Genomic DNA, 14,751 nt, shown 5'->3' with positions numbered 1-14,751 from the left:
TTTGTGTGTACTTAGCTCTATTCCGTTTCTTTTATCCTGAAAAACTCCCCAGTCCTTGTCGATGACAAGCATATCCATGATGCAGCCACCACCATGCTTGAAAATATGGAGAGTGGTACTCAATGATGTATTGTGTTGGATTTGCCCCAAACATGGCTTTGTATTCAGGACAAAAAGTGTATTCCTTTGCCACATTTTTTGCAGTATTACTTTAATGCCTTGTTGCAAACAGGATGCATGTTTGGAATATTTTTTATTATGTACAGGCTTCCTCCTTTTCACTCTGTCATTTGGATTAGTATTGTGGACTAACTACTATGCTGTTGATCCATCCTCAGTTTTCTCCTATCACAGCCATTAAACTCGGTAACAGTTTTAAAATCACCATTGGCCTCATTGTGAAATCCCTGAGTGGTTACTTCCTCTCCGGAAACTCAGCTAGGAAGGACGCATGTATATTTGTAGTGACAGAGTGTATTGATACACCATTCAAAGCCTAAATAATAACTTCACCATGCTCAAAGGGATATTCAGTGTCTGCGTTTTTATCTACCAATCAGTGCCCTTCTTTGCGAGGCATTGGAAATGCTCCCTGGTCTTTGTAGTTGAATCTGTACTTGAAATATACTATTCGTCTGAAGGACCATACAGATAAACCATACAGATAATTGGGTTCCGGGGGATAAAGAGATGGGGCAGTCATTCAAAAATCATGTTTACAGAGTGCAATACTACTGACATTTATAGAATGTTCTGATCTCAAATGAAATCCATTTCAACCCCACTTTGTAAACCAACAAAATGTGAAAGAATCCAAGGGCACTGAATAGTAATGGTAGGCACTGTATCTGCTAGTGGCAACGTCATATCGCTGAGTCTCAGTTGAACAAATGAAACCATAGTTAACAAACAAAACCATATTTAACTAACAAAAAAACATAGTTAACTAGTAAACTTGTGGCTTGTGTCGATGTGTGTGTTAGTCACCTGTTGGTTGAAGTCTGTGCAGACCTGGGTGACTGTGTCTGCAGACCAGGTGTCGCGGACCAGATCCTCGACCTCCACACACATGTCTTTCAGTTTCTCCTCCACGGCCTGAACAGATAGAGGAAGTCACCTTTTGTCAACTGTTCTATAAAGAAACGCACACACTCAGGCATGCGCACACACCCCCGTGCGCACGCAAACACGCACACACACCCACAAACACACACTATTCACTCAATGAAGTCCCCATCTACATACAGTACATGCAGTGTAATAACCATGTCCCTTGTTCTGGCTTGTTAAAACTCTCCATACCTCCCACTCCTGCAGGGCCTTGTCCACCTGCGTCCGACTGACAGGTCTCTGCCACTCCCTCAGCCTCTCTCTCTGCCCCGCAGCCCAGTTGAGCACCCGTTGCAGTCGCTTCTCTCTTTCTGCGCAGATGCGGAACACCTCCTCAGCCTGGCGCACCTGCAAACCATAGGTATGATACAGACACGAGGGTTGGGGACAATTCCATTTCAATTCGGGTAAATTCATGATGGAAAATTTTAATTGGAAATGTCAGTTCACTTCCTGAATCAACTGAATTGAAATGGAATTGATCCCAGCCCTGTCAGGGGTTGAGTTACGTGGCCAACGCTGGACCTTTGTTTCTCTCGACGACCCAGACACATGCCACTCTAAGAAAAGCAAACTGCTTCAATTGACAAATTTTGATAAAGTGCTACGTTTTGATTTTGGGAAACTCCTGGTCAAATTTTTTTTAATATACAGTGCCTTCGGAAAGTATTCAGACCCCTTGATTTTTTCCACATTTTGTTAAGTTAAAGCCTTATTCTAAAATGGCCCATAATGACAAAGAGAAGACAGGTTGTCAGAAATGTTTGCAAATGTATCTATTTTTTTAAACAGAAATACCTTATTTACATAAGTATTCAGACCTTGCTATGAGACTCGAAGTTGTGCTCAGGTGCATCCTGTTTCCATTGATCATCCTAGATATGTATCTACAACTTGATTAAAGTCCACCTGTGGTAAATTCAATTGATGGACATGATTTGGAAAGGCACACACCTGTCTATACAGTGCCTGTCTAAATAAGGTCCCACAGCTGACTGCATGTCAGAGCAAAAACCAAGCCATGAGGTCAAAGGTATTGTCCGTAGAGCTCCAAGACATGATTGTGTCGAGGCACAGATCTGGGGAATGGTACGAAAACATTTCTGCAGGATTGACGGTCTCCAAAAACACAGTGGCCTCCATCATTCTTAAATGAAAGAAGTTTGAAAACACAAAGACTCTTCCTAGAGCTGGCCACCTGGCCAAACTGAACAATCGGGGGAGAAGGGCCTTGGTCAGGTGACCAACAACCCAATGGTCACTCTGGTAGAGCTCTAGAGTTCCTCTGTGGAGATGGGAGAACCTTCCAGAAGGACAACCATCCCTGCAGCACTGCACCAATCAGGCCTTTATGGTATAGTGGCCAGACGGAAGCCACTCTTCAGTAAAAGGCACATGACAGGCGGCTTAGAGTTTTTTGCCTGAATGCCAAGCATCACGTCTGGAGGAAACCTGGCACCATCCCTACAGTGAAGCATGGTGTTGGCATCATCATGCTGTGGGTTTTTCAGCGGCAGGGACTCGGAGACTAGTCAGGATCGAGGCAAAGATGAACAGAGCAGAAGTATGGAGAGATCCTTGATGAAAACCTGCTCCAGAGGGCTCAGGACCTCAGACTGTGGCGAAGGTTCACCTTCCAACAAGATAACGACCCTAAGCCAAGACAATGCAGGAGTGGTTTCGGGACAAGTCTCTGAATGTCCTTGAGGGGCCCAACCAGAGCCTGGACTTGAACCCAATCAAACATCTCTGGAGAGACCTGAAAATAGCTGTGCAGCAATGATCCCCATCCAACCTGACAGAGCTTGAGAGGATCTGCAGAGAAGAATGGGAGAAACTCCCCAAATACAGCTGTGGCAAGCTTGTGGCGTCATACCCAAGAAGACTCAATGCTGTAATCGCTGCCAAAGGTGCTTCAACAAAGTACTGAGTAAAGGGTCTGAATACTTATGTAAATGTGATATTTCAGTTTTTTTTATTTGTAATAAATTATTTAAAAAACCTGTTTTGGCTTTGTCATTATGGGGTATTGTGTGTCGATTGATGAGGAAAAAAACGATTTACTCAATTTCAGAATAAGGCTGTAACGTAACAAAATGTGGAAAAAGTCAAGGGGTCTGAATACTTTCCGTAGGCACTGTATATTTTTGTTCTTGGAATTTGCAGTTGGCAGCTTTCCACCTTGATTTAGTAAAGTACTGATTCCTTGTTTTTTTTATCTTGTGTAGATGGTCAAAACCCTTAATTTGATAGGCTGTCACAATATTGAGCCTGGCTTTATTTGGCTTGCTGTCATACTCACTTGACTGCCCAGCTTCCCTTCTAGGAGGAGCCAGCTTAAGTTGAGGGCACCCATTCGCTCGGCAAAGAGTGTGCGCTCCTCAGAGCAGCTGCCAGAGTTATCCGACGCTGCCACTGACTGCAGTCCGGACTGGCACAGGAAATCCAGGGTGAGTTGCCCGCTGGCATTGCCTGCCTGGCAACCCTGAGGAATGAAATTACACAACACACACTGGCATTAACACACAGGAATCTCTACTACTCTACTCTAATCTACTACCCCACATAAAAAATACTACAGTTTACTATAGAATGCTATAGTACTTACTATAGATTTATACAGTCTGTAGTGAACTGTAGTATACTGTAGAATACTATAATACGCTCTGCAGTATCCCTCAATCGTGTAGCATTTACCATAGAATTTTGTAATACACTACACACTTTAGTACCTTCCAGTCATTACAGTTTTTCTCAATCGCAAACAAGCAATTGTTGGATATGTGTTGAAACAGCAATGATCAAATGCTCAAATACTGTACATTCACAAAACGTATGATAATTTTCTTTATCTTAGTACCTGACTTGCATATCTTCGACCACCTTTAGCAAAACATTAAAAACAAATGTCATCATTGAAAACAAAATACACTGTTAAGTGTTTTTTTTTCACAGAATATAACACATTATTTTCATTAGAAAATAAATGTGTGCAATTGTGTTCACTGTTTGTAATTCATACAATCACCAACTCTTAAGTCATCATCTCCAACATTGTGACCTTCCATTACAGAGCTTTGCCTATGTGTGTTCCTCCATTGTCTTCACCTTTCCTTATTTCTATTGTGTATTGGGTTTCTGTGCAACAATGGAAAGTCTACAAAACTATGAGCAAACCAACCTTTGTATTGAATACATGAAATTGGATTGTGATGATACCGATGAATGAATCCTAATTGATTTGATGTGTATGAAATTGTTTGGTGAAATATGCAAGAAGAGTAAATAGCCATAATTCTGCACCTTTTGATAGTTGTACTTCCAATTTTGATCGTCATAATTTAGTGCAGAGATTTTCAACTACATTCAGACGAGGGACAATTTTTTCTTGAGTGGATGGTCAGTGGACCGGAACATAATTACAAATTATTTGTAGACTGCAAATTGACCGCAAGAAGTATTATATTTGATTAAAACAATTTCCCAAATTAAAATCACTTGGAGCTGGTTTGCATGTGTGTTTATAGTATTTTATGTCCCCCCCCATTTAAAAAAGAAAAATAAACAAATATGATTTATGATTTTTTTTGCTCAGAAAACTTGGGGGGCCAAATAAAATCCCAAGCGGGCCTCCAAGTGGGGAACCCTGATTTTGTGACTGCAAAGAAAATATATCGATCTATTGGGATTTTTTAAACACAGACTAACTTTATGTTTGGTCTGCTTAGACTCAAGAGATATGTATGGTTTCTTTTTACAGGCAGTCGTGTTCTTTGATTAATGTATTTGCAATTTTGATGGTATAATAGTTTCGATAAATGTATTTATGTTTTGAGAAGGGAACTACATATTGAAAACATTTACTGTTTTTCAAAAGGCCACAGAGTTCTGTCTTGTGGACTCTCTGAAAATCGCCAACATTGTTCGCCAACATTGTTCCCTAAAAAATGCTTGTATGCGATTGAGAAAAACAGTAATTGCACTTACTATAGAATTGTGTACTACATTGCAATAGACTGTCCCATTACACATTTTACCATACTATAGTACGTACTATAGTTTACCATAGTATACTGTGGTATGTACTATGGTAGGCATGTTTACTATGATAACTTTGTAAATAACGGCATTTATTTATCCATATTATTCTATTGTGCAATGACAATCATGTAAAAAAATATATAATAATGTGTAACTAGTCCTGTATTTCTCAATACATTTCTGTGTCTGTGTGTGTGTGTGTGTGTGTGTGTGTGTGTGTGTGTGTGTGTGTGTGTGTGTGTGTGTGTGTGTGTGTGTGTGTGTGTGTGTGTGTGTGTGTGTTCGTGGGCGTGTGTGAATGTACCTGGTAGTATTGGATTATGTGTCTGAGCTGATCTGTGTCATGGCAGGCCTTGATGGTGGCCTGTCCCTGCTCCTCCAGCCTGGCTTCTGTGTCCTTCACCCACGCCTCCAGGCCTGACAACACCTGGCATGGTGGCCACTTCTCCAGCAGGAGCTGAGGAACACAGAAGGACAGGAAAGGGACATCAAAACAACAGCATTCAAAAGTGGATATAAAGTGATGAAGGAACTCTATAGTGTATGTGTGTATATAAATGGCATATACTATATATACAATACAGTATCTTCAGAATGTTTTCACACCCCTTTACTTTTTCCACATTTTGTTGTGTTACAGCCTGGATTCAATTGAGATGTGGTGTCACTGGCCTACACACAAGACAAAATACTGTCAAAGTGGAATTTTTACAAATTAATAAACAATGAAAAGCTGAAATGTCTTGAGTCAATAAGTATTCAGCCCCTTTGTTATGGCAAGCCTAAATAAGTTCAGGAGTAAAAATGTACTTACAAGTCATATAATAAGTTGCATGGACTCACTCTGTGTGCAATAATAGTGTTTAACATGATTTTTGAATGACTACCGCATCTCTGTATCCCACACATACAATTATCTGTAAGGTCCCTTAGTAGAGCAGTGAATTTCAAACACAGATTCAACTACAAAGACCAGGAAGGTTTGAATATCCCTTTGAGCATGGTGAAGTTATCAATTACACTTTGGATGGTGTATTAATATACCCAGTCACTACAAAGATACAGACATCCTTCCTAACTCAGTTGTCGGAGAGGAATGAACCCGCTCAGGGACTTCACCATAAGGCCAATGGTGACTTTAAAACAGTTGCAGAGTTGAATGGCTGTGATAGGAGAAAACTGAGGATGGATCAACAACATTGTAGTTACTCCACAATACTAATATAAACAACAGTGAGTGAAAAAACATGCATCCTGTGTCACGTCCTGACCAGTAAAAGGGATTGTTTGTTATTGTAGTTTGGTCAGGGCGTGGCAGGGGGTGTTTGTTTAGTGTGTTTCGGGGTTTTTGGTTGATGTTCTATGTTTTCTATTTCTATGTGGTTTTTCTAGTTTTCTATTTCTATGTTGGGGTTTTGGAACGACCTCCAATTAGAGACAGCTGGTTGTTGTTGCCTCTAATTGGAGGCCATATTTAAGTGGGTTAGTTTTCTCTTGTGTTTGTGGGTGGTTGTTTCCGTGTATAGTCTGAGCACCTTACAGGACTGTTTTTCGTAGTTTGTTTGTATGAGTATTTTTCCTTTCTTTAATAAATAAGAAGATGAGCAATTTCACTGCTGCATATTGGTCCAATGATTTCTCCTCCTCAGACGACGAACTTTATGATATCCTGTTTGCAATAAGGCACTAAAGTAAAACTGCAAAAAATGTTGCAAAGAAATTAACTTTATGTCCTGAATACAAAGCATTATGTTTGGGGAAAATCCAACACAACAAATTAAGCGTGGTGGCTGCATCATGTCATGGGCATGCATGTCATCGGCAAGGACTAGGGAGTTAAAAAAAATATATATATAATAAATGGAATAGAGCTAAGCACAGGCAAAATCCTAGAGGAAAACCTGGTTCAGTCTGCTTTCCAACAGACACTGGGAGACAAATTCACCTTTCAGCAGGACAATAACCTAAAACACAAGGCCAAATATACACTGGAGTTGCTTACCAAGACCACGTTGAATGTTCCTGAGTGGCCTAGTTACAGTTTTTACTTAAATCAGCTTGAACATCTTTGGAAAGACTTAAAAATGTCTGTCTAGCAATGATCAACAACAAACTTGACAGAGCTTGAAGAATTATTTGGTGCAAATATTGTACAATCCACGTGTGCAAAGTTCTTAGAGAATTACCCAGAAAGACTGTAATTGCTGCCAAAGGTGATTCTAACATGTATTGACTCATGGGTGTGAATACTTATGTAAATTCGATATTTCTGTATTTCATTTTCACTTTGTCATAATGTGGTATGTAGATGAGCGAGAGAAAAAATCTATTTGATCCATTTTGAATTGAGGCTGTAACACAGCAAAATGTGGTATAAGTCAAGGGGTATGAATACTTTCTGGATGCACTGTATAGTCAACAATATAATGTAGAGCATGGCTTTAGAAAGACATACCAGTGTAAATATACAATGTTTTTTATGTCGTTTTAGAATATCCTAAAGCTGTGAATTCGACCACAGACAAAATAAGTGGAAAACATGCATGAACTATCCCTTTCTGCTCTTATTGAGGAGTTTCCCAGTAGCTGACTTATATCCTTTATTTGACAAAACACAGGGGGGAAAAAAGTTAAAAAGAAAGAAAGAGAGTCGTTGTATGCGGCGCTGTGAACTGGCCTTCACTGAGACCACAGCTGCAAGGGGGAGGAGAGGGGGCAATGCCCGTGTGTGTGCGTGTGTGACTGCGTGACTGTGTATGCCTCTGTGCATGTTCTGTGTGTGTGTGTGTGTGTGTGAGTATAGGTAATGGGTTTTGATGCTCTGGTGATGCATGCACTGTGGGAGCCAGTGCCAATGACGTGCAACCCCCGTTGTCTGAAGATAAGCTTCTTCTTTCATCTCCTCCTCTCCCCTATCTTCATCAAGTCAATGAACCCACAACAGGTCATATTGTACATGAAAGAGTTCACAGGGTCAATCCCAAACGACACCATATTCCTTATATAGTGCACTACCAGCTCAAAAGTAGTGCACTAAATAGGGAATAGGGTGCCATTTTGGATGCACCCTCACTGTTCAGTTTGGCACAACGGTCAGCCGTTTTTTGAAAGTTCTGAGAACCTGCTCGGATTCAATGGTGATAGACGAGGGGCCAAATGAAAAACTAGTCTTCGCCTCTTCTCTTTGGTCATCCCATCTGTGTGTGTTGTTAGGAGATTATTTGAAAGATAATGGGTGTGTCTCAATAGCCCAGCTAGGCTTGCTCTCCTTTCCTTTTCACTCCTCTCTTTTCCATCACGCTTGGTTTTCCAGCTCTTTCCTTTCCACGCTGGTTACGAAGAGCATTGTTTCCCAACCAGGGGTACGGGTACGTCGGCATTCCCCATGGGGTACGTGGGAAGATATTTTAAAAAAATGGAAGAAAAAAAATATCGGGAAAAATATTACCCCCCAAAATATGTTTAAGTTATTTCAATCTTGGGCCTCCCGAGTGGCACAGCAGTCTAAGGCACTGCATCGCAGTGTTTGAGGAGTCACTAGAGCCTGGGGTTCGATCCCAGGCTGTCACAGCCGTCCGTGACCAGGAGTCCCATAGGGTGGCGTGCAATTGGCCCAGCGTCGTCCAGGTTAAGGGAGGGTTTGGCCGGGGCCTTTCCTTGGCTCATCGTGTTCTAGCGACTACTTGTGGCGGGCCGGGTGCCAGCAAGCTGATTTCGGTCGTCAGTTGAACAGTGTTTCCTCCGACACATTGGTGCGGCTGGCTTCCAGGTTAAGCGAGCGGGTGTTAAGAAGCAGCGCGGCTTGGTGGGTCATGTTTCTCTGCAGTTGGACGAATCGACTGATGTCAGTGAGGAAGCCCAGGTTATTGCGTTTGTGCGATACAGAGACATTTCGTAAATGAATGAGCACATTCTGTTCTGCAAGAAGCTAACGGGGAGAACTACAGGTGAGGATGTGTTTCCCGTTATTGACAGCTTTTTCTCAGAGCACAATCTGGATTGGAAATCCTGTGTTCATGTGCGCACGGATCATGCTGCACCAATGCCTAGGAGAGTGAAATGATTAATTGCCCACATAAAGAAGGTTAATCCCACTGTATCAATGACAGAGAGGCATTGGCCAGCAAGAAAATGAGTCCTGAGTTACATGTTTTGAATGACAGCATGGTTCTACCACACTACAGCCTGGTTCTACTACACTACAAATGCTTCTACTACCGCCTGGTTCTACTACACTACAGCCTGGTTCTACTACACTACAGCCTGGTTCTACTACACTACAGCCTGGTTCTATTACACTACAGCCTGGTTCTACTACACTACAGCCTGGTTCTACTACACTACAACCTGGTTCTACTACACTATAGCCTGGTTCTACTACACTACAACCTGGTTCTACTACACTATAGCCTGGTTCTACTACACTACAACCTGGTTCTACTACACTACAACCTGGTTCTACTACACTACAACCTGGTTCTACTACACTACAGCCTGTTTCTACTACAAGACACCTGATTCCTCTACTCAGCTGCTCATCAAGAGCACAACCAAACAATCAACAAACCAGTCAAACAATCAACAAACCAATCATATCCCCACCTGGTGCAGTCTCTCCTGGGCTATGGGAAGTGCAGACGTGACTTCGGTCCAAGTTTGCTCCAGCTGCTCTAGCTGTCTGCGCAGCCCCGGTGCATCAGCCTCCTTCAGCTGCAGTAGCAATGTGCCCGCCCTGAGCGCAGAGGCCTTTTCAGCGGACTTGGTTACCAGCTCCACTGAAAACTCCTGTCAAAGAAATAAACGTCAAATCGAACAGCTCCCATACCGGAAATTTCAAACAAAATTCACACATTCAGTTTGCAATTCTAACATTTTCCATGGCATGTGAACTGACTTGATGTTTCCAACACATTTGTAATGTATTTAGGAACCAAAAATTCACTCCAAACTAGCTTTTCAGGTGTTTGTGAAAGAAAAGACAGATGGACTGCATTTTTAACATGTTACAATTTAATGTGTTATACAATAAAAGTTGTTATTCTGTGTATCAATACATTTTTCTTACATGTACATTTCCGGTAGGGTCTGGATGACACTGTCAGTCATGTAACATGAATTCCGATTATTTACTACATTGAGCTACAAATCGTGTCATCTAAAGTTTTTTCCCTAACAATTTTACCAGTAGTTGGATGAGGTAAGTACAGGTGAGCTCCTCGTTTTGAGGTGTGGCGTCGGGCAGACTTGTCCATGTCTTCAGGCGTTCTTTAGCACTGCCCATCCATCCAGTGAGCGACACAGAGTCGTTGTGGAACCTACAAGAGGGAAAACAGGGTTCAAACAGGGGTCGATGTGTCCTTATGCAGAGCAGTCCGCATTTATAGTGCCTTCAGAAAGTAATCACACACCCTTGACTCTACCCCCATTTTGTTGTGTTACAAAGTGGGATTCAAATGGATATAATTGTCATTTTTTGTCAACGATCTACACAAAATACTCTTTTTGTTTTAATGAATGGAAAATAAATCACTAAAATATCTTCATTAGATAAGTATTCAACCCCGAGTCAATATATGTTAGAATCACCTTTGGCAGCACTTACAGCTGTGCGTCTTTCTGGGTAAGTCTACAAGAGCTTTGCACACCGCATCACACACACACCCCAATTGGTTAATAGACTGCTGAATGGATATTTTTTTCTCTTGCTTTGTTTGCTCTTTTCAGTATTATGTCTATCTCTGATAAGCTACCCAGGAAAGGGCTGAAAATAGCCCATATTAATATATGTAGCCTTTGAAATAAGGTTCATGAAATCAATAACCTGCTAACATCAGATAACATTCATATATTAGCCATTTCTGAGACTCACTTAGATAATTCATTTGATGATACAGCAGTAGCAATACAAGTATATAACATCTATAGAAGATACAGAAATGCTTATGGGGGAGGTGTTGCTGTATATATTCCGAGCCATATCCCTGTAATACTTGGAGAAGATCTTATATCAAGTGTTATTGAAGTTTTGTGGTTGCAGGTTCACTTGGCACATCGAAAGCCTTTTATTTTGGGGTGTTGCTATAGGCCACCAAGTGCTAACAGTCAGTATCTAAATAATATGTGTGAAATGCTTGATAGTGTATGTGATGTAAACAGAGAGGTCTACTTTCTTGGGGACCTGAATATTGACTGGTTTTCATAAAGCTGTCCGCTCAAGAGGAAGCTTCTTACTGTAATCAGGGCCTGTAATCTGGTTCAGGTTATGAATCAACATACGAGGGTGTTTACAAACACTACAGGAACAAGATCATCCACATGTATCGATCACATTTCTACTAATACTGTAGAACTTTGCTCTAAAGCTGTATCCGTACCCATTGGATGCAGTGATCACAATATAGCATCAAAATCCAGGAAAGCCAAAGTTCCAACAGCTGGTCCTAAAATAGTGCATAAGAGATCATACAAAATATTTTGCTCTGACTCTTATGTGGATGATGTTAAAAATATTTGTTGGTCTGATGTGATTAATGAGGAGCATCCAGATGTTGCACTTAATGCATTTATGAAATTGCTTCTTCCAATTATTGATAAACATGCACCTGTTAAGAAACTGACTGTTAGAACTGTTAAGGCTCCATGGATTAATGAGGAATTGAAAAACTGTATGGTTGAAAGAGATGGGGCAAAAGGAGTGGCTAATAAGTCTGGCTGCACATCTGACTGGCTTACTTACTGCAAATAGAGAAATTATGTGACTAAACTCAATAACAAAAAAATAAGAAACTGTATTATGAAGCCAAGATCAATGATATAAAGAATGATGGAAAAAACACTTGAGTACTTTAAATGAAATTATGGGCAGAAAAACAAATTCAACTCTTTCATCGGCTTATTTATCACAAAACCATTTTATGTTGGCAATTATTTTTATGATTATTTCATTGGCAAAGTGGGCAAACTTAGGCAAGAAATGCCAACAACGAACAGTGAGCAAATGTATTCAGGCATAAAAAAAAAAAATAATGAAAGAAAAGCATTGCAAGTTTGAATTTTGAAAGTTAGTGTGGGAGAGGTGGAAAAATTATTGTTATCGATCAATAATGACAAAACTCCTGTAATTGACAACTTAGATGGAAAGCTACTGAGCATGGTAGCTGACTCTATATTCTTCCCTCAGGTCTGGAGGGAAGCCAAAGTAATTACGCTACCCAAGAGTGGTAAAGCGGCCTTTACTGGTTCTGCCAGCTCTTAGAAAACTGTTGGAAAAAATTATGTTTGACCAAACACAATGCTATTTCTCTGTAAACAAATTAACAACAGACTTTTAGCATGCTTATAGAGAAGGGCACTCAACATGTACTATACTGACACAAATGACTGATGATTAGTTGAAAGAAATTGATAATAAGAAGATTGTGGGAGCTGTACTGTTAAATTTCAGTGCAGCCTTTGATATTATTTACCGTAACCTGTTGTTGAAAAAACGTATGTGTTATGACTTTTCAACCTCTTCCATATTGTGGATTCAGAGCCATCTATCTAATAGAACTCAAAGGGTTTTATTTAATGGAAGCTTCTCTTATGTCAAACATGTACAGTGTGGTGTACCGCAGGGCAGCTCTCTACTCTTTTCTATTTTTACCAATGACCTGCCACTGGCATTAAACAAAGCATGTGTGTCCATATATGTTGATGATTCAACCATACACGCATAAGCAACCACAGCTAATGAAGTCACTGAAACCCTTAAAGTGTTGCAGTCTGTTTTGGAATGGGTGGCCAGTAATAAACGGGTCCTGAACATCTCTAAAACTAAGAGCATTGTATTTGGTACAAATCATTCCTTAAATTCTCAGCTGAATCTGGTAATGAATGGTGTGGCTGTTGAACAAGTTGAGAAGACTAAATAACTTGGCGTTACCTTATATTGTAAACTGTCATGGTCAAAACATATAGATTCAATGGTTGTAAAGATGGGGAGAAGTTTGGTCGTAATAAAGAGATGCTCTGCTTTTTTGACACCACACTCCAAAAAATAAGTTCTACAGGCTCTAGTTTAGTCTAATCTTGATTATTGTCCAGTCGTGTGGTCGAGTGCTTCCAAGGAAAGACCTAGTTAAGCTGCAGCTGGCCCAGAACAGAGCGGCACGGTTTGCTCTTAATTGTAATCAGAGGGCAGATATAAATACTATGCATGCCAATCTCTCTTGGCTAAGAGTTTAGGAGAGACTAACTGCATCACTTCTTCTTTACATAAGAAACATGAATGTGTTGAAAATCCCAAATTGTTTGCATAGTCAACTTACACACAGCTCTGACACACACACTTATCCCACCAGACATGCCACCAGGTGTCTTTTCACAGTCCCCAAATCCAGAACAAATTCAAGAAAGCATACAGTATTACAGTATATAGAGCCCTTATTGCATGGAACTTCCTTCCATCTCATATTGCTCAAATAAACCTGGTTTCAAAAAACAGATAACTTTTTTAGGATAGGGGGCAGTATTCGGAGGTTTGGATGACTGAGGTGCCCAAAGTAAACTGCCTCTTACTCAGGCCCAGAAGCTGGGATATGCATAGATTTGGATAGAAAACACTCTGAAGTTTCCAAAACTGTTAAAATAATGTCTGTGAGTACAACAGAACTGATATGGCAGGCAAAAACCTGAGGAAAATCCATCCAGGAAGTGGGATATTTTTGATGTGTGTAGTTTTCAATTGAATGCCTATACAGTATCTATTGGGTTTGGATCCAGATTGCAGTTGCTATGGCTTCCACTAGATGTCAACAGTTTTTAGACATTGTTTCAGGCATTCTGAAAGGTATTCAGGTATTCTGAAAAATGAGGAAGAATGAGACCATTTTGTCAGTGGCATGCAGAATCAACCCGAGCTCCTTTGCGCAGGTTACCGATTACGCGCCCTTTGTTATTTTTCCTTTCTATTGAAGACGCTATTGTCCGGTTGAAATATTATCGATTATTTAGACAATAGACAACCTGAGGATTAATTATAAACATTGTTTGACATGCTTCGACGAACGTTACCGGTACTATTAGGATGTATTCTTCTGCCTGTTGTGACCGCCTTTGAGCCAGTGGATTACTGAACAAAACGCGCCAACAAAACAGAGTTTTTGGGACATAAAGAGGAACTTTATCGAACAAATCAAACATTTATTGTGTAACAGGGACTCTTGTGAGAGCAACCATATGAAGATCATCAAAGGTAAGTGATTAATTTTATCGCTATTTCTGTCTTTTGTGACTCCTCTACTTGGCTTGAAAATGTTTGTATGCTTTTGTAAGCGGGGCGCTGTCCTCAGATAATCGCATGTTATGCTTTCGCCGTAAAGCCTTTTTGAAATCTGACACAGCGGCTGGATTAACAAGAAGTTAAGCTTTATTTTGATGTATAACACTTGTATTTTCATGAATGTTAAATATTTATATTTCTGTCATTTGAATTTCACGCTCTGCAATTTCACCGGATGTTGTCGAGGTGTGCCACTAGCGGGACTCCTATACTAAAAAGGATAAAGTAACACCTCACGGCACAATGCCTCTCCCCTATTTGACCTAGATAGTTGTGTG

At 40.5% G+C, this 14,751-nt stretch overlaps 1 protein-coding gene across 9 annotated transcripts in view; it reads right to left on the bottom strand.

The window, feature by feature from the left end:
- syne2a (spectrin repeat containing, nuclear envelope 2a) overlaps positions 1 to 14,751 on the bottom strand; it is a 250,928-nt gene that overhangs the window by 75,853 nt on the left and 160,324 nt on the right. For all 9 annotated transcript variants that reach the window (XM_014145109.2, XM_014145105.2, XM_014145104.2 and 6 more), the window contains 6 exons: positions 10,334 to 10,466; positions 9,754 to 9,936; positions 5,456 to 5,608; positions 3,413 to 3,595; positions 1,303 to 1,458; positions 988 to 1,095 (listed from right to left, as the gene is read on the bottom strand). In XM_014145109.2, the coding sequence (XP_014000584.2) occupies positions 988 to 1,095; positions 1,303 to 1,458; positions 3,413 to 3,595; positions 5,456 to 5,608; positions 9,754 to 9,936; positions 10,334 to 10,466 (916 nt within the window). The remainder of the gene's footprint in view (positions 1 to 987; positions 1,096 to 1,302; positions 1,459 to 3,412; positions 3,596 to 5,455; positions 5,609 to 9,753; positions 9,937 to 10,333; positions 10,467 to 14,751) is intronic.

This window comes from Salmo salar, chromosome ssa15, assembly GCF_905237065.1.
Source record: "Salmo salar chromosome ssa15, Ssal_v3.1, whole genome shotgun sequence".
NCBI lineage: Eukaryota > Metazoa > Chordata > Actinopteri > Salmoniformes > Salmonidae > Salmo > Salmo salar.
Note: the sequence above shows the minus strand (reverse complement) of the source record. Positions and strands in the feature narration are given on the sequence as shown.